Consider the following 25,476-nt stretch of genomic DNA (forward strand, 5'->3'; position numbering starts at 1 on the left):
GGTACACGCAGCAAATGATGTCAAACAGCTAGCCAGAAAAAGAAGAAAGTTATGGCTAAATCCTTGGGAGCAACTCAGATAAATGGAACGGTTCATAAAGTAACATTGACTCAGATAAAGTAATGTTTTCTGAGTTGTCGGACAATCACATAGCATGAGATGGATTCTCTATAATGGTTTGGAAAGAACGTTCAATAAGAGTGTTACTTTCTTTCATTTTAATGTTTATAAGGATGTTATGGGAATGAAAATTGTGTGAATGTGGTATGTATGTGCATGGTATGTGTGTGCATGTATGGTATATGTTGTTGTTGTTGTTGTGTGTGTGTGTGTGTGCACGTATGTGTGCTGTTTTGTGTTTCAGTGTGTGCTTGTCTGTGTTTGTGTCTATGGAGTTTAGAAGTTGATGTTGGGTGTCTTGCCAATTGTTCTCCTCTTTTGTTTTGGAGCCAGAGTTTCTCACTGGTTGACCTAGAGACCACCAACAGCTAGAATGACTGGGGAGCAAACTCAAGGATTAGCCTGTCTTTGCCTTTGTCTTAGCCCGGGGTAGAGGTGTATATAATTCTTCCTGGATGTTGAGGGTGGTGCTGTAGATCTGTTCCTCGTGCTTACACAGCAAGTGTTTTACTCAGTGAGCGATCTCCTCATCCCAGATTTATTCTTTTAAATATTCTCTAGATGGAAAACCCAAGACTCGGAGGAGCTTCATAGCTGACCAAAGGCCACAGCATAAATAAATGTTCATATTTAATATTTTTATTGGCTAAGCATTTTGAATTATGACTCATTACCCATACCCTCTATCCAATTTGCTCATCGTGTTCAGAGACACCGCTGTTTGCTTTAAGACAGGTGTGGCACTCTGAAGAAAAGAGACTTGGGTGTAGTCTATTTGCATGGTCAGATAGGAGCGCCTCTAAAACGTCTACTCGGTTATTGTGAATCGACTCTGTTTTGTATAAAAGTAAGCTATACAATAAACCGTAAATAATCAGGTGATAAGGACATTTATTTGGGATTCTATTCATTGAATGTTATCATTAAAAAGTAGATGTGCATAATAGTTATAGTATAGATTATTAATGATAACATTTATAAATGATAAATAGATTGCCTAATATATTTCCTATTGCATATAGTGTATTTGCAATTTACCATCAATCCATAATCTTGCTCCCCATTCTCTTTCCTCAGCTGTGTCAGACTTCATTCTTGAAGAGGGAATAATGATCTCTCTCTCTCTCTCTCTCTCTCTCTCTCTCTCTCTCTCTCTAATTTCTGGCCACATATAGACTGTCTCTTTCCAATCTAGTTATAAACACTGAATTCACTTCTCCTACTACAATTATCTGCTGATATTTTTACATGACATCATGATCTACACTTAAGAATCTTTGCCCAATTGAGTTAGAGTTTAAGAAAACGATCTCAGAGATGTCTCATAATGTTTTCAATAATTTACGAATGTGTACTCAGCTGTATTCTTGGCGGTACTTGTGGGCCACAAGCCATGCATTGGTCTCTAATACCACTTACCTTCTGTGCTCTGTATGTTCTTGCCTATCTGTGCTCAGACACTAACAAAATGACCACAGTTGTAACTAAATGGGACAAACTCCCTAAGAGAAATCAAGGCAGGCGTATTTTGGCTCATGGTATCTGAGGCATCAGTCCTCAGTTACTTGACTGTATTTCTTTCAGCTGTAGTGGGGCACCATGTCATGGTGGAACATCATGGAGCAAGCTGACAAAGGGCCACTTCAGCAAAGCCACGCATAAACATAAAACCCCATTGTGAGGCAAGAGCCTTCATGAGCTGGTCACCATCTGAAAGTCCAACCTCTGCTCAGTGCTATGTGTGGACCAAGCTTTTAAGATAAGAGTTTGGGGGATATATATGGGGCCCAAACCATAATATCACAGGGAGTGAGAAAAAGAGAATGTCACATTTTCAACACCTTAGTCCCAAAGTAGAGACCTGGGATGAGAAGATTAATGGATTTACATGTAATACCAGTGCATTTCAGGTTTTGGTCTACATAAAAAACAAACAAACAAACAAACAAACAAACAAAAACCCCTTAGCTATTAGCATTTCTTTTGAACCACATATCAATGCCCAGGAAATTATTGCTATGCAGAAATGGTGAATGCTTGAACAAAGCAAGGAACACTGAGAGCCAATGCACTTCGATGCCTATAGATCAGGGAAGGCTTGAGATCTATAGCAAGTGTCTTGATGAAAGTAACAGCATAGCTGAGATGGGTCAGAAGGAGCAGAAACTGATGCACAGACACACAGGACAAAGATGTCATGAAGATAAAAGTATATGTGTAGCAATGGGGGATGGGGAACTGGGGGTAGCAACCACAAAGTCCCAGATGCCCATAAAGAAAGAGCCTCTCAGGACCCCACGGGGATGATATTAGCTGAAATACCCAACAAAGGGGAGGGAGAACTTGTCAAGACCATATCCAGAAGTTAGGCATGGCCCCCTGGTTGAGGGATGGGGCCACCCTAAAAATTTTAACCCAGAATTGCTCCTGTCTAAAGGAAATACAGGGACAAAGTGTGGAGCAGAGACTGAAGGAAAGGCCATCCAGAGACTGCCCCACCTGTGGATCCATCCCATATGCAGACACCAAACCCAGACAATATTGCTGATGCCAAGAAGTGCTTGCTGACAGGAGCGTGATATGGATGCCTCCTGAGAGGCTCTTCCATATCTTGACAAATACAGATGCGGATGCCCACAGCCAGCCATTGGACTGAGCACAGGGATCCCAGTGAAGGAGTTAGAGGAGGGACTGAATGAGCTGAAGGGACCTTATCTGGCATCCATGGGAAGGGAGGCACTTGATCCTGTGACAGCTTGGTGCCCCAGTGTAGAGGAATGCTAGGACAGTGAGGCGGGAGTGGGTGGGTGGGTGGGGGAGCACCCTCATAGAAACAGGGAAAGGGGGAAGGGATGGGAGTTTGCAGAGGGGATGCCGAGAAAGGGGATAACATTTGAAATGTAAACAAATAAAATATCCAATTTAAAAATGAAACAAAACAGAAAAAAAGTCAAGAGCATATGTAATATACTACAAGCCAAGATGTGTAAGAGCAGCCAGCCACCAGTAGAAAGGGAGAGAGATCCCATTCTAGGCCGCAACACTGAGCCCTAATGCAAACTTGACTACAGACTTTCTGACACTAGAATTGTGAGGGGATAAATTATTGACTACGGACTTTTATACAGCTGCATGTACATACCTCTATGAAATGGATGTGTGCATCAGCATTTAGTGTTAGTAAAGAAGAAAGGAGTTTGAATCATTCCTCTGCTATACTATGATTTTACCAGTTATTAAATGTGAAGGCATATTTGTACAATTGAGTTGGGTGTGTCTGTTTATTTTTATGTGAGGAGTTGTCTTTAGTACTACAGGATAAAGAGTATCTTCAACATTCTTCAGTTGACTGATGTTTAAGTTTGATAACTATCATGTTATACCTGCCACCGTTTATCAAGTACATAGAGCAAAATGGCAGAATTATGCATAAGACAATTTCAGAAATTGCTTAAATTCTGGCCTAATCTCAAGCCAAAAATCATTTTACAAATTTTAAAAGTTAATTCAAGTCAGTAACCCAAAGAGGAGCTTAAAAATCAAAGTTCCTAACACAACACAATCTAAAGAGACAGTAATTTGAAATATGTATATTAAAAAATGTTGGAAGAAAATATTGTCCTTTTTCCATAGTTATACTATTATGATTCTTTAAAAACTCTGTATGTACACTATAAACACTACCACAACAGCCCCCATGAAGCTAACAGTGTGTCTAATGCAGTGGTTCTCAATCTGTGGGTGGCAACGCCTTTGGGGGTTGAATGAACTTTGCAAGGGGTCACCTAAGATCATTAGAAAACACAGTATTTACAGATGATTAATGGTTACAAAATTACAGTTATAAAGTGGCAACAGAAATAATTTTATGACTGGGAGTTACCACAACATGAAGAATTATATTAAAGGGTCACAGCATTATGAAGGTTTGAGAGTCACTTCCTTCATAGTCAAGGTTACTATGAAGAATCACAAAGTATTTCCCTGGAACTAAGAACAAAAGCTTTCTTGAATGGGATTTGAATACAGACATGCTTCTAAGCCTGGTGATTGAAGGAAACCAGAAATTCCCACCTCCATTCACGTGAACCAAGGATCACAGACACAGTTCATACACAGAAGTGAGCCATGGTGGATGGCTTTATACATTAGAGGGACGGGGTGATCTTGGCAACCTATGAGAGCACTGGAGTTTATTTAGATTCCTGGAAATTCTTATTCCAGGGTATTCACTGGTTACCCACTAGCTAGTAGAGTAATTTCCTTTGTATAATATAGCACATTTAGTGTCATCATGCAACTGTTAAAACTTCTCTGAACATTAATTAACTAATGGTAAGTTTTCAAGGTTAGGATATCCATTCATTCATATTTTCTGGTTTTCATACCAAGGGATTTCTTTCTTTCTTTTTTTTTTTTTGTAGATAGTTTTGCAGTTAATTTTGTTTTATTGAAAATGTTTGGCATGCTTCATCTAAGGTCTAAGTAGTTTACATTTCAACACTCCAAATAATAAACTCCCTTTCCCCTAACACACACTTTCTGTTTTTAAATAGAATGCCTGAAATTTCAAATGTCAGATTTTATTTCACAACAAAAGAAATTTCTTCTTTAGTTGGGGGATGACCATTTAAACTCTGGACCATTATAAATGGAAGGCGATTCTGTTTTGTGAGCTAGCAAAGGGCACAGCAGGTTAAGTAATCTTTGCTCTAACGAGAGATGTACACACATTATCTAGCTGTTTAACTGGAACGTAGGACTAACATGTATCACGAACGTTCTCTGTAAGCGGCCTGTCATCAAAAATGGCTCAAGGTCTAGACCTTTTCATAAAGTGCTGGTGAGACGTTTCGTGTGCTGACTTAACTTAAATGACCCTATTTAAGCCTCAAGTTATTTCTTCTAAACTTTTTTTTTACCTGATGTTAACCCAACTCCTGCAATGTGGGGACATCTTCCATTTTTAAACTCTCTATTTATATTTAAAGTTTATTTTTTTAAAAAAATTCTGAATGCAGTTGGGGCATATTTTAGTTCAATTTAAGACTTACTTTTTTTTTTTTATAAGAGAAATGTTTAAGCCACTTCATGTCATATGGTGTCATTTCTGTCACCATAGTACTTCATTTAAAGCTAAAGAGCCGGACATTTGTATTTAATGTCCTGTGTATTCTTTTTCCTCTTTTTATCAACTCCTTTTGGATTGGCATTTAATAAAAAAATCATTTCAATTATATGTACATGTATGTCTGTTTATGGGTATGTGCACATGCGCACGGTGCTTCGAGGAGCCAGAGGAGGGCACTGGAGACCCCTGGAGCCGAGTTCTGAGCTGACTGGTGCGGGAACCAGGGATGAAAGTTCGTACACAGACAGGCCTGAGCCTTCTGTCCAGTGCCCGACTGAGATTTCCTTTAGGATAACAAGTTGTCCGTTATTGAGCTTACAACAGTATAGTCACATCTCTCAACTCAGAACTCATGTTGTTTACATTTAGTGTTCCACACATTATTTATGTGTATGTCTTGCCTCAAACATGTCATTCTCTATGGGAGAATCCGAAGTGAGGTAAACGCTTTTTGTTTCCACACTAGTTTGTCACTCCCGGAGCTCTTTCCTGAACTTCTGTCTGGTGCTCTTTCTCTCTTGCTGAATGTTTTTGCTCATAATGAAATATCTCAGCTCCGCGTGTCTGTAAAAAGTCTCCACAGAATGCGAGGGTGACAGTTTCCCCTCAGTAGGGAAGAGGTTCTCTGTTGTTTTCTGGCAGGCATTGTTCCCAAAGAAGCCCTGCTGTCATTTCCCATGGTCTTTTACTTAATGCGTCATTTTTTTTTCAAGAGCTTATTTCAAGATTTTCCCTTTATCTTTAGTGTGGCTTCGTTCCGTTTTTTTGTTTTGTTTCGTTTTCTATTTTGTGTTCATCGTCCTGAATCTGCCTCTCTGTTTCATTGTATTGGGGAAGTATTTTTTGCCCACCTTTATCAGTCTTTCTTCCAGCAGCTCAGTTACATGCATTTGGGTCTTTGGGTCACCGGGGCCCAGAACGTTTCAAATGATTGTTTCTTTCCTAGGCTTTCTTTGTAGTATTTATCTTCTTTGCTGCATTTTAACCGCAGTTTCTCCTACAGGGTCACCCTCCCCCTCAACCTCCTTTAGCCTTTCTGGAATTCAACCACAGGGGTCAGCAGCTTCTGACCATTGGTTGGGTGCAAATATCTGCATCTGACTCTTTCAGCTGCTTGTTGGGTCTTTTGGAGGGCAATCATGACAGGTCTCTTTTTGTCAGCACTCCATAGCCTCAGTAATGGCGTCAGGCCTTGGGGCCTCCCCTTGAGCTGGATCCCACTTTGGTCCTGTCCCTGGACCTCCTTTTCCTTAGGCTCTTCTCTATTTTTGTCCCTGCAGTTCTGGGACCCACAACTCCTACCTCCTGAGGTTGCCAGTTTCCATTCTTTTTCGCTGGTCCTCAGGGCTTCAGTCTTTTCCCCCACCCAATACCTGATCATGTTCCCCTCTTTCTCTTCTTACTCCGTTTCCCATCCAGGTCCCCCCTTTCCCCGTACTGTGATTGTTTTCTTCTTCCTCCGAAGTGTAACTGAGGCGTCCTCACTTGGACCCTTCGGTTTGTTAACCTTTTTGAGTTCTGTGGACTGTATCTTGGGTATTTTGTACATTTTATTTTTGGCTGATATCTACTTACTGTCATATCACCTTCAAAATCATGACTTTATATTTTACTCATCTACCTTATTGTTGTTTGATTTCAATCCATTAGTTTCACATTTCTTTTTATTATTTTTTTACCTTACTTTTTTTTTTAAACCTCAGCTTCCTGAGATTCGTTGCTTAGACAATCAAATCTAAACCCTGTTTTCTTTTCATGCATTTTGGAGTTATAGATTTCACTAGAATTTTGTCTTAAATGCAATACTGGATAATCTTTTAACAAATTACGTAAAATGTTGAGCCTTTCTTAACCAAGTCCATGATATATTACGTAGCCCTTGTCCATATGAAAAGTATTAGCTTTCTATGTGTCCATTAGCTTGCATATCCATTAGGTTAATTTCTTTCAGCAATCTTTGTGAGCTCGAGTATCAGATTTCAACATTGCTTCCATCAAAACCTTATTCTAAAAAGCTTGCAAATAAAAAAATTATGCCATGAAATTAAACAGATCTAAAGTCTAAATATCTCAACAAGCAGTCGAGAACAGTTATAATTTTCTTGATTAGGTTTATTCCTATGTATTTTGTTATTCTGGACATGTTTAACATTATTTTGTTTTCTTAATTTCCTCCAGAGGACATTAGTCATCAGTGCAAAAAAAAAATCATAATTGATTTTATTTGTTGATGCTGTGGCCTCTACCTCCGCTAAACTCATCTCTTAACCCGTTTTAGTCTGTTCTTTTTTGTTTAGGATTATTTAACAGACAGACCCCATCCTCTCAGGTCAGAGCTGGTTTCCCTTTCTCTTTCCTATTTGCATATCTCTTCTTTCTCTCTTTGTCTAGTTGCTCTGGACTCTCGAGCACTCTGTTGAAGTAGTCGGGCTGACATCCTTGCTTAATTCCCAGGTTTAGACTGAAAGGGTAACCTTTTTCTCCTCTAAGTCTGAAGTCAGCCACATGCACCTCTTTTTTCTACATCCATGGTGTTGATGGAATTTCCCCTTACCCATTTCACTGAGAATTTCTTTCAAGAAGTGTTGGATTTTGTCACAGCTTTGTTTGCATTCATTGAGATGATTAAATTTTATGTGTATTTTGTCTTGGAGTGCATGCAGTGAGTGTTTTCTGACTTGAAGTACCTTTTGTTTTATGAACAAGGCCCACTTAGCATCACACGTTATAAAAATATGAGACCTAAGACTACTAGCTCCAAGCTAATGAACAGTTCAGTAAAAGGAACTGATAAGTTTTTAGAGCAATGCGTGCTCCCAGTTTTCTTTTCCTGTTGCTACCATAAAACACAGCTAAGGAATAAAGGGCTTATTTTGGCTTTGGAGAGTGTGGCAAAGCCTCCTCACTGATGGAGGCAGTTGCAAAGCCCCAGGCAGGAAGAACCTGGAGAACTGAAGCAGAAATGAGGCGCTAACTGACTCGCTTCCCTCAGCTTGCTCTCCTACCTTCCAGAAACTTCCCAGACTCACATTTTCAGGGATGGTACTGCCCACAGAGCACTGGGCCCTCCATAACAATCAGAAAAAAATGTTCATAGAGATGCCCACAGACCGGTTTGATGGAGATAATTCCTCAACCGAAACTCCATTTTCCCAGGCCACTCTAGTTTGTGTCAATTAACAAAGTATATTGGAGATGGACTTAAGTCATTTTGCCCTTGGAACTCAGGGGCAGAGGGCTATGCTCTGAACACGTATACTCTGAATATGAACTATTCCTTGCAAGCCTCAACATTAAACACTAGGTGACCAGCTGGCACTATTTTGGGAAATGATTGGTGTCAGAGTCTCACTAAAGTAAGTTGGTACGGAGGTCACGGCAACTCTTATTTCATTCTATCTCTGCTATGGGATAAGGATTCCCTCTCCCCACCTCCCCATCCCCATACTTCCAGTGCTATGTTTTGCCCAAGTACACAGAACCAAGTGTCTGTGGATTGACCCTTGGGACACTGAGCGAAAACCCCATCTTCCCTTAAATTGTTTTGGTCATGTACCTGTCATTGTTATAAAGAAACCTAGAAAACAAAAAAAACAAAAACAAAAAACCAAAAAAAGAAAAGCAAAATAAACCCTAAGTAAAAAACAAACCAAACCAAACAACAAAAAAACAGTATCTAAAAAAGCCTAACACCACACACTTGTAAGCAACATGTGCCTTCCAATTCTCTCTGTGTGTGTGTGTATGTGTGTGTGTGCACGCACAGTATAGAAAGGTTTTATCACACATTTACCAGTTATTCATAATAACAGTCTGTTATCCATTTCCAGTCAGATATTCTATTATTTTTAACAGTGATGTATGTTGTTGGATTGATCCCCAGAACTGAATCTTGCTATCTAACCAGAGCATTGTCATACCGAGCCCAAACTGCTCTCCGCTTCAGTTTCCTGTAACTATTCTTCCTTTGCTTCTGCGTGTGCATCTTTAAAAACAAATTGAGACAGAGTCTTGCTAAGTTTCTCAGGCTGACCTTAAATACACTATGCAACCGCATGGCTTAGAACTGGAGTTCCTCTCGCCTCAGCTTCCTATGTTGCTAGGGTTTCAGGCCTGTACTTCCAAGATCAGAGGTGTGGAACCTCATGAGAGTCCACACATAGGCAATGTCATAAAACATTTGTATTTCTCTCCTAGGCCTATTTCAGTTAGTTTAATGACCTTCAAGTTCTTCCACACTGTCACATTGGTATGTTTTTTATCTTCATAAAGTCTTAATACTCTTTAATTTCATATACATTTCACCACATCTTCTTTTTTTAATATGTCATCTGTTGAAAGGCACTGATAGTTGTTCTCCATCTTGGCTATTGTTAGTGTGTCCGCAATTAACATGGAAATAAGTATATGTGCCCTACATACAGGTCTCATTTCTTTGGCTATTTCTATCTCTATATCATATATATATATATATATATATATTTCCATATACATTTGTATATATTTCCATATACATATGGAATTACCAGATCATATGGTAGTTCTATTTTTAATTTTCTGAGAAACCATCCTTATGGTCTTCCACAGTATTTGTACTAATTTATATTTCCACCAACAACCCATCAAGGTTTCTTTTCTTCCGTATCTCACTAACATTTTTCACCATTTTAATAAAAGTCATTCTAAAATATGAGATCATATCTCATTATGATTCAGAATGAGTTTGGATTTTTGGCTCTCTCTATTCTCTTATTGAGACGTGTCTAAGTACTTTGCTCATTTTCTCAGTGTTTTCTTGCTATTGCGTTGTCTGAGTGTCTTATCTATATTTAATATTAACTTATTAAATGCATGACGATTTCAAGTTAGAAGGTTTTCAGCATCTATAAAATATTACCGTTTCGTCTCATTATTTATTCAGGTGACTTTTGTTATCTGTGATTTTATGGTCACACCCAAGAAATTGTTGCCCAGATGGATTTTATGAACGTCTGCACCCTGACCCCCTCTTCCAGATTCATAGCTTCATGTCTTTTGAAGTTGTGAGAAAGACCATGCTGATGCTCTGTTCTTTACCCTGTCCTCTTCATTAGAACTCACTGTTGGCCCTGAATAGACAAGAGCTTGATTCCTCCTCTAATGCCTCCCAAGTCTCTTTCTTTTTTTTCTTTTTTTTTTTTTTTTTTTTTTTTTTTTTTTTTTTGTTGCTTTTAGATTTCTTTCTTTCTTTCTTTCTTTTTTTTATTAACTTGAGTATTTCTTATGTACATTTCGAAAGTGTTATTCCCTTTCCGGTTTCCGGGCAACATCCCCTTCCTCCCCCTTCCTTATGGGTGTTCCTCCCACCCCTCCCCCATTGCCGCCTCCCCGACAGTTTAGTTCACTGGGGTTCAGTCTTTAGCAGAACCCAGGGCTTCCCCTTCCACTGGTGCTCTTACTAGGATATTCATTGCTACCTATGAGGTCAGAGTCCAGGGTCAGTCCATGTATAGTCTTTTAGGTAGTGGCTTAGTCCCTGGAAGCTCTGGTTGCTTGGCATTGTTGTACATATGGGGTCTCAAGCCCTTCAAGCTCTTCCAGTTCATTCTCTGATTCCTTCAACGGGGTCCCGTTCTCAGTTCAGTGGTTTGCTGCTGGCATTCGCCTCTGTATTTGCTGTATTCTGGCTGTGTCTCTCAGGATCGATCTACATCCGGCTCCTGTCGGTCTGCACTTCTTTGCTTCATCCATCTTGTCTAATTGGGTGGCTGTATATGTATGGGCCACATGTGGGGCAGGCTCTGAATGGGTGTTCCTTCAGTCTCTGTTTTAATCTTTGCCTCTCTCTTCCCTGCCAAGGGTATTCTTGTTCCCCTTTTAAAGAAGGAGTGAAGCCTTCACATTTTGATCATCCATCTTGAGTTTCATTTGTTCTAGGCAACTAGGGTAATTCAAGCATTTGGGCTAATAGCCACTTATCAGTGAGTACATACCATGTATGTCTTTCTGTGATTGGGTTAGCTCACTCAGGATGATATTTTCCAGTTCCAACCATTTGCCTACGAATTTCATAAAGTCGTTGTTTTTGATAGCTGAGTAATATTCCATTGTGTAGATGTACCACATTTTCTGTATCCATTCATCTGTTGAAGGGCATCTGGGTTCTTTCCAGCTTCTGGCTATTATAAATAAGGCTGCGATGAACATAGTGGAGCACGTGTCTTTTTTATATGTTGGGGCATCTTTTGGGTATATGCCCAAGAGAGGTATAGCTGGATCCTCAGGCAGTTCAATGTCCAATTGTCTGAGGAACCTCCAGACTGATTTCCAGAATGGTTGTACCAGTCTGCAACCCCACCAACAATGGAGGAGTGTTCCTCTTTCTCCGCATCCTCGCCAGCATCTGCTGTCACCTGAGTTTTTGATCTTAGCCATTCTCACTGGTGCTAGGTGAAATCTCAGGGTTGTTTTGATTTGCATTTCCCTTATGACTAAAGATGTTGAACATTTCTTTAGGTGTTTCTCAGCCATTCGGCATTCCTCAGCTGTGAATTCTTTGTTTAGCTCTGAACCCCATTTTTTAATAGGGTTATTTGTCTCCCTGCGGTCTAACTTTTTGAGTTCTTTGTATATTTTGGATATAAGGCCTCTATCTGTTGTAGGATTGGTAAAGATCTTTTCCCAATCTGTTGGTTGCCGTTTTTTCCTGACCAAAGTGTCCTTTGCCTTACAGAAGCTTTGTAGTTTTATGAGATCCCATTTGTCGATTCTTGATCTTAGAGCATAAGCCATTGGTGTTTTGTTCAGGAAATTTTTTCCAGTGCCCATGTGTTCCAGATGCTTCCCTAGTTTTTCTTCTATTAGTTTGAGTGTGTCTGGTTTGATGTGGAGGTCCTTGATCCACTTGGACTTAAGCTTTGTACAGGGTGATAAGCATGGATCGATCTGCATTCTTCTACATGTTGACCTCCAGTTGAACCAGCACCATTTGCTGAAAATGCTATCTTTTTTTCCATTGGATGGATTTGGCTCCTTTGTCAAAACTCAAGTGACCATAGGTGTGTGGATTCATTTCTGGGTCTTCAATTCTGTTCCATTGGTCTATCTGTCTGTCTCTGTACCAATACCATGCAGTTTTTATCACTATTGCTCTGTAATACTGCTTGAGTTCAGGGATAGTGATTCCCCTGAAGTCCTTTTTTATTGTTGAGGATAGTTTTAGCTATCCTGGGTTTTTTGTTATTCCAGATGAATTTTTGCAAATTGTTCTGTCTAACTCTTTGAAGAATTGGATTGGTATTTTGATGGGGATTGCATTGAATCTGTAGATCGCTTTTTTTGGTAAAATGGCCATTTTTACTATATTAATCCTGTCAATCCATGAGCATGGGAGATCTTTCCACCTTCTGAGGTCTTCTTCAATTTCTTTCTTCAGTGTCTTGAAGTTCTTATTGTACAGATCTTTTACTTGCTTGGTTAAAGTCACACCGAGGTATTTTATATTATTTGGGTCTATTATGAAGGGTGTCGTTTCCCTAATTTCTTTCTCGGCTTGTTTGTCTTTTGTGTAGAGGAAGGCTACTGATTTATTTGAGTTAATTTTATACCCAGCCACTTTGCTGAAGTTGTTTATCAGCTTTAGTAGTTCTCTGTTGGAACTTTTGGGATCACTTAAATATACTATCATATCATCTGCAAATAGTAATATTTTGACTTCTTCTTTTCCGATCTGTATCCCCTTGACCTCCTTTTGTTGTCTGATTGCTCTGGCTAGAACTTCAAGAACTATATTGAATAAGTAGGGAGAGAGTGGGCAGCCTTGTCTAGTCCCTGATTTTAGTGGGATTGCTTCAAGTTTCTCTCCATTTAGTTTAATGTTAGCCACTGGTTTGCTGTATATGGCTTTTACTATGTTTAGGTATGGGCCTTGGATTCCTATTCTTTCCAGGACTTTTTTATCATGAAGGGGTGTTGAATTTTTGTCAAATGCTTTCTCAGCATCTAATGAAATGATCATGTGGTTTTGTTCTTTCAGTTTGTTTATATAATGGATCACGTTGATGGTTTTCCGTATATTATACCATCCCTGCATGCCTGGGATGAAGCCTACTTGATCATGGTGGATGATTGTTTTGATGTGCTCTTGGATTAGGTTTGCCAGAATTTTGTTGAGTATTTTTAAGCTGCGATGTTCATAAGGGAAATTGGTCTGAAGTTCTCTTTCTTTGTTGGGTCCTTGTGTGGTTTAGGTATAAGAGTAATTGTGGCTTCATAGAAGGAGTTCGGTAGTGCTCCATCTGTTTCAATTTTGTGGAATAGTTTGGATAATATTGGTATGAGGTCTTCTATGAAGGTCTGATAGAATTCTGCACTAAACCCGTCTGGACCTGGGCTCTTTTTGGTTGGGAGACCTTTAATGACTGCTTCTATTTCCTTAGGGTTATGGGGTTGTTTAACTGGTTTATCTGTTCCTGATTTAACTTCGGTTTTTGGTATCTGTCTAGAAATTGTCCATTTCCTGCAGATTTTCAAGTTTTGTTGAATATAGGCTTTTATAGTAAGATCTGATGATTTTTTGAATTTCCTCTGAATCTGTAATGTCTCCCTTTTCATTTCTGATTTTGTTAATTTGGACACACTCTCTGTGTCCTCTCGTTAATCTGGCTATAGGGTTTATCTATCTTGTTGATTTTCTCAAAGAACCAACTTTTGGTTCTGTTGATTCTTTCTATGGTCCTTTTTTTTTCTACTTGGTTGATTTCGCTCTGAGTTTGATTATTTCCTGCCTTCTACTCCTCCTGGGTGTATTTGCTTCTTTTTTGTTCTAGAGCTTTTAGGTGTGCTGTCAAGCTGCTGACATATGCTCTTTCCTGTTTTTTTCTATTAGGCACTCCAGCGCTATGAGTTTTCCTCTTAGCGCAGCTTTCATTGTGTCCCATAAGTTTGGGTATGTTGTATCTTCATTTTCATTAAATTCTAAAAAGTCTTTAATTTCTTTCTTTATTTCTTCCTTGACCAGGTTATCATTGAGTAGAGCATTGTTCAATTTCCACGTATATGTGGGCATTCTTCCTTATTGTTATTGAAGACCAGCTTTTAGGGCCGTGGTGGTCCGATAGCACGCATGGGATTATTTCTATCTTTCTGTACCTGTTGAGGCCCGTTTTTTGACCAATTATATGGTCAATTTTGGAGAAAGTACCATGAGGAGCTGAGAAGAAGGTATATCCTTTTGCATTAGGGTAGAACGTTCTGTAAATATCCGTTAAGTCCATTTGGCTCATGACTTCTCTTAGTCTGTCTACGTCTCTGTTTAATTTCTGTTTCCATGATCTGTCCATTGATGAGAGTGGGGTGTTGAAGTCTCCTACTATTATTGTGTGAGGTGCAATGTGTGTTTTGAGCTTTAGTAAGGTTTCTTTTACGTATGTAGGTGCCCTTGTATTTGGGGCATAGATATTTAGGATTGAGAGTTCATCTTGGTGGATTTTTCCTTTGATAAATATAAAGTGTCCTTCCTTATCTTTTTTGATGACTTTTAGTTGAAAATTGACTTTATTTGATATTAGAATGGCTACTCCAGCTTGCTTCTTCCGACTATTTGCCTGGAAAGTTGTTTTCCAGCCTTTGACTCTGAGGTAGTGTCTGTCTTTGTCTCTGAGGTGTGTTTCCTGTAGGCAGCAGAATGCAGGGTCCTCGTTGCATATCCAGTTTGTTAATCTATGTCTTTATTGGGGAGTTGAGGCCATTGATGTTGAGAGATATTAAGGAATAGTGATTATTGTTTCCTGTTATATTCATACTTGGATGTGTTATGTTTGTGTGCTTTTCTTCTCTTTGTTTTGTTGCCAAGACGATTAGTTTCTTGCCTCTTCTTGGGTATAGCTTGCCTCCTTATGTTGGGCTTTTACCATTTATTATCCTTTTGTAGCGCTGGATTTGTAGAAAAGATATTGTGTAAATTTGGTTTTGTCATGGAATATCTTGGTTTCTCCATCTATGTTAATTGAGAGTTTTGCAGGATACAGTAGCCTGGGCTGGCATTTGTGTTCTCTTAGGGTCTGTATGACATCAGTCCAGGATCTTCTGGCCTTCATAGTTTCTGGTGAAAAAGTCTGGTGTGATTCTGATAGGTCTGCCTTTTATATGTTACTTGACCTTTTCCTTACTGCTTTTAATATTCTTTTCTTTATTTTATGCGTTTGGTGTTTTGACTATTATGTGACGGAGGTGTTTCTTTTCTGGTCCAATCTATTTGGAGTTCTGTAGGCTTCTTGTATGCCTATGGGTATCTCTTTTTTTTTTTAGGTTAGGGAAGTTTTCTTCTATGATTTTGTTGAAGATATGTACTGGTCCTTTGAGCTGGGAGTCTTCACTCTCTTCTATACCTATTATCCTTAGGTTTGATCTTCTCATTGAGTCCTGGATTTCCTGTATGTTTTGGACCAGTAGCTTTTTCCGCTTTACATTATCTTTGACAGTTGAGTCAATGATTTCTATGGAATCTTCTGCTCCTGAGATTCTCTCTTCCATCTCTTTGTATTCTGTTGGTAAAGCTTGTATCTACAGCTCCTTGTCTCTTCTTTTGGTTTTCTATATCCAGGGTTGTTTCCATGTGTTCTTTCTTGATTGCTTCTATTTCCATTTTAATTCCTTCCACTGTTTGATTGTGTTTTCCTGGAATTCTTTCAGGGATTTTTGTGTCTCCTCTCTATGGGCTTCTACTTGTTTATTTATGTTTTCCTGGAATTCTTTCAGGCATTTTTGCGATTCCTCTCTGTAGGCTTCTACTTGTTCTCTAAGGGAGTTCATCATGTCTTTCTTGAAGTTCTCCAGCATCATGGTCAAATATGATTTTGAATCTAGATCTTGCTTTTCTGGTGTGTTTGGATATTCCATGTTTGTTTTGATGGGAGAATTGGGCTCCGATGGTGCCATGTAGTCTTGGTTTCTGTTGCTTGGGTTCCTGCGCTTGCCTCTTGCCATCAAATTATCTCTAGTGTTACTTTGTTCTGCTATTTCTGACAGTGGCTAAACTGTCCTATAGGCCTGTGTGTCAGGAGTGCTGTAGACCTGTTTTCCTCTCTTTCAGTCAGTTATGGGGACAGAGTGTTCTGCTTTCGGGCGTGTAGTTTTTCCTTTCTACAGGTCTTCAGCTGTTCCTGTGGACCTGTGCCTGAGTTCACCAGGCAGGTCACTTGGCAGAAAAGTTGGTCTTACCTGTGGTCCCGAGGCCTGTTCGGCTGGGGTGCTGCCCACGGGCTCTCCTGTGGCAGCAACCAGGAAGATCTGCCGCCTTCCGGGGAGCCTCAGTGCACCAGGGTTTCAGATGGCCTCTGGTGTTTTCCTCTGAATCAGTAATGTGCAGAGAGCAGTCTCTTCTGGTTTCGAGGCGTGTCTGCCTCTCTGAAGGTTTAGCTCTCCTCCCACGGATTTGGGGTGCAGAGAACTGTTTATCCGTCTGTTTCCTTCAGGTTCCGGGCGTGTCTCAGGCAGGGCTCCTGTTGCTCCTGGGCCCTCCCCACAGGAACCCAGAGGCCTTGTACAGTTTCCTCTTGGGCCAGGGATGTGGGCAGGGGTGGGCAGTGTTGGTGGTCTCTTCTGCTCTGCAGCCTCAGGAGTGCCCACCTGACCAGGCGGGGTATCTCTCCCACGGGTTCTGGGAGCAGAGCTGCTGCGGGCTGGGATCCGCGGGTGTGGGACTTCCGGTAAACACAGGACGTGCCTGGTCCTAGAGGGATTCTGCCTCTTTTGTCCCGATTCCACCAGGCAAGTCACTTGCAGCAGATAAGTTAGTCTTACCTGTGGTCCCGAGGCTCAAGTTCGCTCTCGGGGTGCTGCCCACGGGCTCTGTGGTGGCAGCAACCGGGAAGATCTGCTCCGCCCCTTCCGGGAGCCTCCGTGCACCAGGGTTCCAGATGGCCTCCGGTGTTTTCCTCTGGAATCAGTAATGTGTGCAGAGAGCAGTCTCTTCTGGTTTCGCAGGTGTGTCTGCCTCTCTGAAGGTTTAGCTCTCCCTCCCATGGGATTTGGGTGCAGAGAACTGTTTATCCGGTCTGTTTCCTTCAGGTTCCGGCGGTGTCTCCCAAGTCTCTTTCATTTCAACCTCCACATCTCCCCTTGTTAGTCGACCTAAACTCCTCTATGTTTGTTTCTCAGCTTCTCTTCTGCAGACATCATGTGTCCCCACCCCCTTTATTTAGTTCTCCCTGCTAACATCCAAGAGAGTATCTTGACTCCAGAGAAACTTGCAGAATCGCCATTGCTTCCTTTTCCTCCTCCTGTCTCATTATTAAGAACCCATCCATTCGTTATTACCAGGTTAGCATTTACCTCCTGTGCTGTCTTTCTCAACCACCACTAACTCTATGATGTCATCGTGTAGTCTACAACTGTAACTCACGAATGAGAGTAATGGTGACACATGGGTTATCTTCCAAAAGAGGGTTCACGAGCAAACCCATTAAACAATCCCACATTTCTTTATAATTTCAGAGGAATGAATCAATGATGATTTCTGTTTTTAAAGTTCTATAATTTTGGGAGCCTGAAAGAGCATGAAAGAAATAAATGCGATTCAAAAGGAATGCTGAAAGTTATAGAGATACCTTATTTAAATTCTGTTTTCTCTAGAGTAGGTAAACAACAAGCCTCATCAGATCTTTTCTTTCTTCTAAAACATGCTTGCCTTTCTTTAGATGTTAGGATTGCATTAGACGCAAATCCTTTTATAACCATGACCTGAGGAATTATTAGCCATAAACTTAAGGTGAGAGGAGAATTATCAGTCTCTGATCAGTATCTGAGGGACAGGGGTACTTGGAATAATTCTCTATCATATTTTGTATAGAATTCCTTCATTAAGCAAAATAGCCCCAAGGTTCAAACTTGAATATTACAGCTGTAGAATATATTTAGAAACTTAGCTGTGTAAATCCATGCACTTTGTTTTTTTGTCAAAGCATTTTGATTAGTCTATATTCTCATTTCCATACTAGTTTTGTATATATATCAATTTCTTAAAAATAATTCTGTCATGCTCTAGAGACTCTTCTGAAATATAAAGGGTTGTTTATCAATTTAGGAAGAACTCTTCAAATACTGTCTTCCAAGCCAAGAATATGTAATATCCAGTTATTTAGATATTGATCTAATAGAGTATTGGCTGTTTTTAGTGGATAGATACTGCATTTGTCTCATTGAAATTATCCCTAAATGTATTGTACCATTTGATATCATTTTAGATGGAATTTTTAAAAAATTCTTTGGATTGGCATTACTAATATGTAAAGTAAGATTTTTAACATCTTGCATTTTGTGTTAAAATTACCTATGACCATTATAATTTCATTGTGAGTTTTATTTCCTATACACATGATTGTTCCATATGCCAATAAAAATATTACCTTTTCCTTTACACCTGAATAATGTTCTTTATATATTTATCAATCTTTCATTTCACTTATATAATGTTTAGAGACTCTGGTTATAGTGTTTAGCAGAAACTATGTTTTAGATTTTAAAGAGGAAACATTAAATTTTTCAATCTTTCCTGAGTTTGGGAAAACTAATAAAATTTATTTTCATAAATTAATGTTGGAGTTGTGAATAGTTCCAGTTTCCTTTTTAAATTCTTTCAATGTTAAATCTTTTCAGGTTATGTCTTTATGAATAATTTCAGTAGGTTGCTCTTTGAAAGAATGTTTTAGTTTTATCAGAGTAGTGAGTTTGGCTAACTGACTGTCTCTTGTAAACAAATGGTTTAGAAAATGACTACTCAACTTTATCTTTATTTGCCTTGGCCCTGTGGCTGTGGAGAGAAGGCACATTAAGAGTCCAGTCAAGGTTGCCAAATCGTTGCCTTATTTGATGGTGAGTAGAAGGATATGAAGGCAGAGAAGTGATCTTTTGTAACAGGGCTGGAAAACATTCTGCAGCAAGTCCTACCCGACAGATTAGCACAGCAGAGCAGCATCAATCACCATACTTACTCTTGTTCTGGGTACTTGAGAGTGTTGAAACAGCATTCGAAATGGTAGGATTTGGCACTGTTGTTTTTGTAGTAGAAACTTCATTCTTTATGACATCACGAGTTGTTGTTTCTATTATGTGAAAAAAAAGCATCTATCAGGGATATATAGATCACTAGCTAGTTACATTAACACTTGTGCCTACATCCATTCACAACTTCAAGATTCATTCCTGAAAATATTTTGACCGAGATTCAGAAATCCAGCACTCAAATAGTCACCACTAGAATGATGTAATCACTCAAGAAAGTGGAATGACATTAGAATTCCTTGTGTGTTTGCTATGACTGCTTCCATCTGTAATACTATTAATTACATAATAATCAATGAAAATTATCGTATTGTGAGACTCAATAATTTGTCTAGCTACATAACTTTCACGTGATGAGAGTCATCTCTGTAATCTACTGATTAAAAAACAAAACAAAACAAAACAAAACAAAACAGTGAATCACTACTGGGAAGAGGAAGACACAGAAGTGGCAGCAGCTAAAGAAGACACTATCGTCCTCAGGCTTCCTAAGAGTGAATTTCATGCACACAGGCAAACCAGAGAAGGGGGAAGACCAGGAGAACCATAGAATCTTTTAAAGGTTATATTTACTCAGGATTTTAAAGAAAAAATTAACAGCAAAGGCAAGTCAAGATTTTCACAAAACTATACTGGAATATGTTGATTTGAAACAACATCTATCCATACAATTATTTTAGAAATGACCAGTACTTTTCAGTGTTTTCAAAGTTCAGTATGGGGACATTGGGCTAGTAAAGGAAATTCATAATTGTCAGTGTACAATTTGTGCTACTTAGATATGAAATTAGCCGGACCTAGTCAGGAAAGCAGTTTAGAGAATTCTTATTACAGAATGGGGTGGAGAAGAGATTTCTGATGCCCTCCAGTACAAAAGTCTTAAAATTATGACAATAAGCAAGAATCTATAAAGTAAACCACTAGCGGTACTGAGGCATTCGTGTGGGAGAAACAATAGTTTAGAAGGGTTCTTAGTAAATAAATACATCCTCAGGTAGAAACACTTCAGGATTTAATATGCAAACAAAACTGAAATTCAAATGTAAATCACATAGTTAATCCCGTATGAGAAAAAAATATAGAGTTTATACTCAGAGGCATCATAAAGTATAAATGTGAGGAAAATACTTGAGAAACTAGGGCTGGACCTTACTGCAGAAGAACACATTGGTGTTTTTGATACCTCAGAAACAGGAAGGATGCCCACCGCCAACCCCAAGGACAGATGCAGCACATGAGAATGGAAGGAACAAGCAGCTATTTATTACCCACTAACTTCTCAATATGTACTTGGGAAACATCCTAAGAGAAGTTCCTCTTCAAAAACCATTGGGTAAAGAACTCCTCAGATGATCTAAAATGGAACGTTAAATCCTTCTTGCGTGAGGTCTCCCAGTAGCGTAAGCGAGGGTGCTGTCTTGCCCCCATGTAACCTCCACTTGTAGCACTGACTGGACAGATGATAATGCTTTGAGATCATTATCACACCTAGACCACCAGCACCAAATATTTAATAAAAAAATCATAGAAAATAATAAAATAAAAGCAACAGACTATCCAAAAATGAAAAAGAAACGTAAATAAAAATATCCAATAAAAAGGAAGCTGACTGACATAGAAAAAGGGAATAATTACTCCAAACAATGAGGTATCTAGGAATATGCCTAACTAATGAATAATAAAAGTTGAAAATACTGCTAAAGTTTAAAAACGCACAACATACATACAAAATGAAAAGTCCTTTGAAGTCCCTGAATTGGGAGACTATCAATAAACTATCCATATTACCTAAAGCAAACTACAGTTAATGACTGCTCATAAAAATACCAGTGACATATTTTTTATAAAGTTACAAAAATTTACTAAAAACTTCTATGGCAGTGAAAGAGACTATGAAGAGCAAAAGTCAATTATAGCAGAAGAAATAATCTGAGACATCCGACTTCAAAATACACTACAAAGCTAGGATAGTCACACAACAGGGTATTGGCATAAAAACAAACACATAGACCAGACAGGAACAGAACAGAGATCAAGAAGATTCGCCACATCTACAACCAAATGATTCTCAACAAAGCAACCAAAAGTACTCATTGAATAAAGAACAATAAAAGATTCTGGAAAACCAGATATGTTTAAATGGGAGACTGAAACGAACCTTACCTTACAGTCTGTTCAAAAGGTAACTTAAAAATAAACCAAACAATTTAATTGGAGGACTTGAAATTCTTAAGTTTATTGCAAGAAAACTGTGAGTGAATCACTTCAAAACAGTGTTCCAGGTAATGATCTTCTGGTTTGGACCCAAAGCACAGGAAGAGAAGCAGAAGTTGACAAGTAAGATTATGTCACTTGCCAGTTATTTGTGTTCAAAGAGATGATGGACAATCAAGAGATACCTAGGTTTCTAGGTCAGAAGCTAAAGGCAAGAGTGAAATAATAGAAGACCCAGGGCTGCGGCACTCATGACGTGACTTTGAGAATTGTCTGTTTAATATGGAATGTATGGAGGAGAGCGGACCAAGACCCCACACTTAGTCCAGGGCTGGTGTGCAGAGATGGGGACTAGAGGGAACCTTGGATGCTGTGAAGATGATGTAATTTAAAATGTGTGTAGTAGAGCGGGAGGGAACAGAATGAGGGTGTGGAGCGGGAGACAAGCACAGATGTAAAGGTTTGGCATTTCTGGTGCTACATGCATATATGCTCTGAATTCTGACCTGAGGAAAGAAAGGTCTACACATGCATGGTGGATGATTATTAACACACGATCATTGTCACACAAATACCCTGATGGGATCTTTTGGTTCACAGAGAGTATGTTCAAGGCTACAACTAGTGAGTACTGGATACTCCAGAGGGAAAGGAAGTCCGTCACGAAGGAGGCCTTTAGACTTACATATTGCATTCATTCAATTTTTCTGCTTTCTCCAGATTACGGTGTGTGCCCCCTCGGACTGAACGTAACTTGTGCTGCCGCTTCAGAGCATGCTCTATACATTAAGTTCAATAAGCAAGATTTAATATTTTAATTAGGTTCAGAGGATGCTATATGGATTAAATTCAATAAGCACAATTGAATATTTTAATTAAATTTCTGTAAAATCTAAATCATAAAGATTGTACATTTTAGAGGAATCATGTGCTCTTTTGATATATATCTTTATTGTGTAATGTTGAGATCAAAGTAAACATATTCCTCAAATACTGTCATTTCTTTATGACTAGAAGCTTTTAAAATCTTTCTTGTTTTTTTTTAAATGACAATCTATTTTTATTTCTGCTCGCCATATGGTACACCTGAATAGCAGACCTGTAATTTTTATTCTTACCTCAAAAAACTTTTGTCTAATTCTCCGCCAGTCCTATTCTTCTTAGTCCTTGGTACCCATCTCGTAATCTTAGCTTCTATGATAATTATTTTAGAGTCTACACATAACTGAGATTAATCCATTAGATTATCAGCACATTGTCCATCTCCATCTACTTTGTCAGGATTTCATTATTTTTATTGTTAAATATTAGTCTGCTGTATTCCTGACCCCAGTTTTAGAAGCACATTATTAGTTGCTGGGACTTGGGTGGGTTCTGTTTCTTGACCATTGCAAATAATACTACAGTGAACATAGGCATAGACATCCCTGTCAGATGGCCATATACTTCCCCTGGATATCTATCTAGCAACGAGGTTGCTGGACCTTATCATTGTTTAAGGATTAATTATTTCAAGAACTGTTTATGTTATTTCGCACTATAATGTCTATAATTGGAAAAAATTTTTTACCAGCATCCTGTTTACTGCTTTATGGTAAGAACCCTTCTTAGTGAGGTAAAGTTACCTTGTTTGGCTTTTGGATTGCATTTTAATTTATAGGAGAACAAATATCTCAAGGTATTCCTACTTTTACTGCTAAAACCTATGGTTTTCAAGTCCATGTCATTTGAAATCTCAGATCTTGGTGTGGGTAGCATATGCAAGGGACAAGAAGAAATCATTTTTATCTGTATAGGTTTTTGGATTAAGTGAATTTAGTATGGAGCATACTTGAAGAAGTCATATCAGTACTAGATCAACATTAAAGGGAACTGACTTTACCTGTCTTCTTATAGTCAGCCATTGCTTAGTGTTGAGCACAATACAAGTGCAAAGTTAATTCCATTATTTGGGAATTTTTGATATGAAATTAATTTTATACATTTTGGAAATTGAATTTGTTGTGAGAAACAATGAATAAGGCATTGATTATATTAGTAATTTATTGTGTGATTATAAAAGTAATTTACTATGTGATTGGCTTAAAGGGAAAGGTTTATTATTTGTAATTGCATAGAAAGGATGATATCCTGCTTTGTATACAGAAAATATCTAGTAAACCAAAGCAAATTTGAGAAAGAATAAAAAATAGAAAACTTCATACTCCCTGATTTTAGACCACATTACAAAGCAATAGTAATCAAAATTTCATGGTAGTGGCATAAATCACATACATAACAGTGAGCAAACAAACAAAAAGGAGAACCAGAAAATAAAAACAAATAAAAGTTGACATGACAGCTAGAGGTCACAGAGGAGAAAGAATAATCTCTTCAATAAAGGTTGCAAGAAATTAGATTTCCATAATCTAAAAATGAAACTGGACTTCTATCTGATATCACAAACAAAAGTAAACTCCAAAAATTAAAAGGCCTACATGTGTTATGCAGTCATAAAGATTCTATAAGAGGTTTCCGAGATTCCATAAAACAAACCTTGTAGAACACAAAGCAAATATAAACAAACATAAAGAAATTAAATTTGTTTCTTATGTCTTTAAAAAAGTGATAGCTGTCAAAGATTCATATTCAAGTATGATTTGAAGTCAATACTTTGTATTATTTATAACAGGTTTAATTAATGTCTGGCTTCCCTCAATGCCTTCTGGGATAATGGTGATGAGCTCGTGCTAAGGTCGTGGGTTGTCCTGAGGTCTACACTAAATGTCCTAGGAAGATATTTCTAAGCATCGGCAGAAACAGGCAGCAGAAGCTTCTAGAAGACTCCTTTGGCTTCTTATTTGGGATGAAAAGTAGTGTATTTGTCAATTAATTTACATATTGTGCTAGCTGGGGACACTATATGTGAAAAAAGTATAGGTCAAGCTGAAACTTGATTCCTCCAGGATTCATTCCTAGGAACAAGAACTCAAGACACTGAAACCAAGCTACAGGGGTCCCAAGCATCCTGGAGAAGAGAATAGCAGCCAAGGGGCATTCGGACATTAAAAAATACCTGTTTGAGTGTGTGTGTGTGTGTGCGCGCGCGTGCGCACGCACGTGCGCATGCGAAAGAGAGAGACAGAGACAGAGACAGAGAGAGACAGTGAGACAGAGAGACAGAGACAGAGACAGACAGAGACAGAGAGAGACAGTGAGACAGAGAAACACACCCACAGAGACAGAGACAGAGTCAGAGGGAGACATACACACAGAGAAAGAGAGAGAGAGAGAGAGAGAGAGAGAGAGAGAGAGAGAGAGAGAGAGAGAGAGAGAGAAAGGAGGTACCACAGATGTGGCTGTGGTAAACTGCCCAATGTGGATGCCAGGAAATAAACCCAGGCCCTCTACAAGAGCTGTGCATACTCTTAACCACTGAGAAATCTCTCCAGACCCTGGCTTTGAACTTTTAAAAGCAGAAAAATGAGAAACAATTTATGTGCTCCTGGATAAAATAGGAGCCTTTAGAGTTACACACCCAGCAAAGGTTCTTTTTCCCTCTTGAAGAATGCAAAAGGACTTAATTCAAGCTGTGGTTGGAGACTCGAGCACATTGCCCCTTAGACCATTGTTAGCTTGGTGATTGGATCACCAGGTTCCTTTTTTCTGACTTGATTTACCAAAATAGAATTTTGCAGGAATTTGGGGTTGATCTGGACCAGGAATAAAATATCACTTTATTTTAAATAAAGGGCCACTCCAGTTCTCTTTGAAGTGGCCCTGTGTATAATAACATTTTCAGGCATCAAATAAATTATAGTAGTTTAGTATCATCAAAGTGGTTCAAAAATAAGAACTTGAACATTCCTTCTACCACGCTGAAAAGATGGCTAAGCAGTTAAGGGCAGTGGCTGTTCTTACACAGGACCAGGTTCGATTCCCAGCACCCATGTGGTGGCTCGCAACCATTTATAACTCCAGGCCAGGCCATC

The 25,476-nt window shown here is 38.9% G+C and overlaps 1 protein-coding gene across 1 annotated transcript in view; it reads right to left on the reverse strand.

The window, feature by feature from the left end:
- Emcn (endomucin) overlaps positions 1–25,476 on the reverse strand; it is a 92,641-nt gene that overhangs the window by 29,875 nt on the left and 37,290 nt on the right. The window contains exon 4 of the mRNA XM_032897272.1: positions 19,222–19,332. Within this exon, the coding sequence (XP_032753163.1) occupies positions 19,222–19,332 (111 nt within the window). The remainder of the gene's footprint in view (positions 1–19,221; positions 19,333–25,476) is intronic.

Source organism: Rattus rattus, chromosome 3 (assembly GCF_011064425.1).
Source record: "Rattus rattus isolate New Zealand chromosome 3, Rrattus_CSIRO_v1, whole genome shotgun sequence".
Classification (NCBI taxonomy): Eukaryota; Metazoa; Chordata; class Mammalia; order Rodentia; family Muridae; genus Rattus; species Rattus rattus.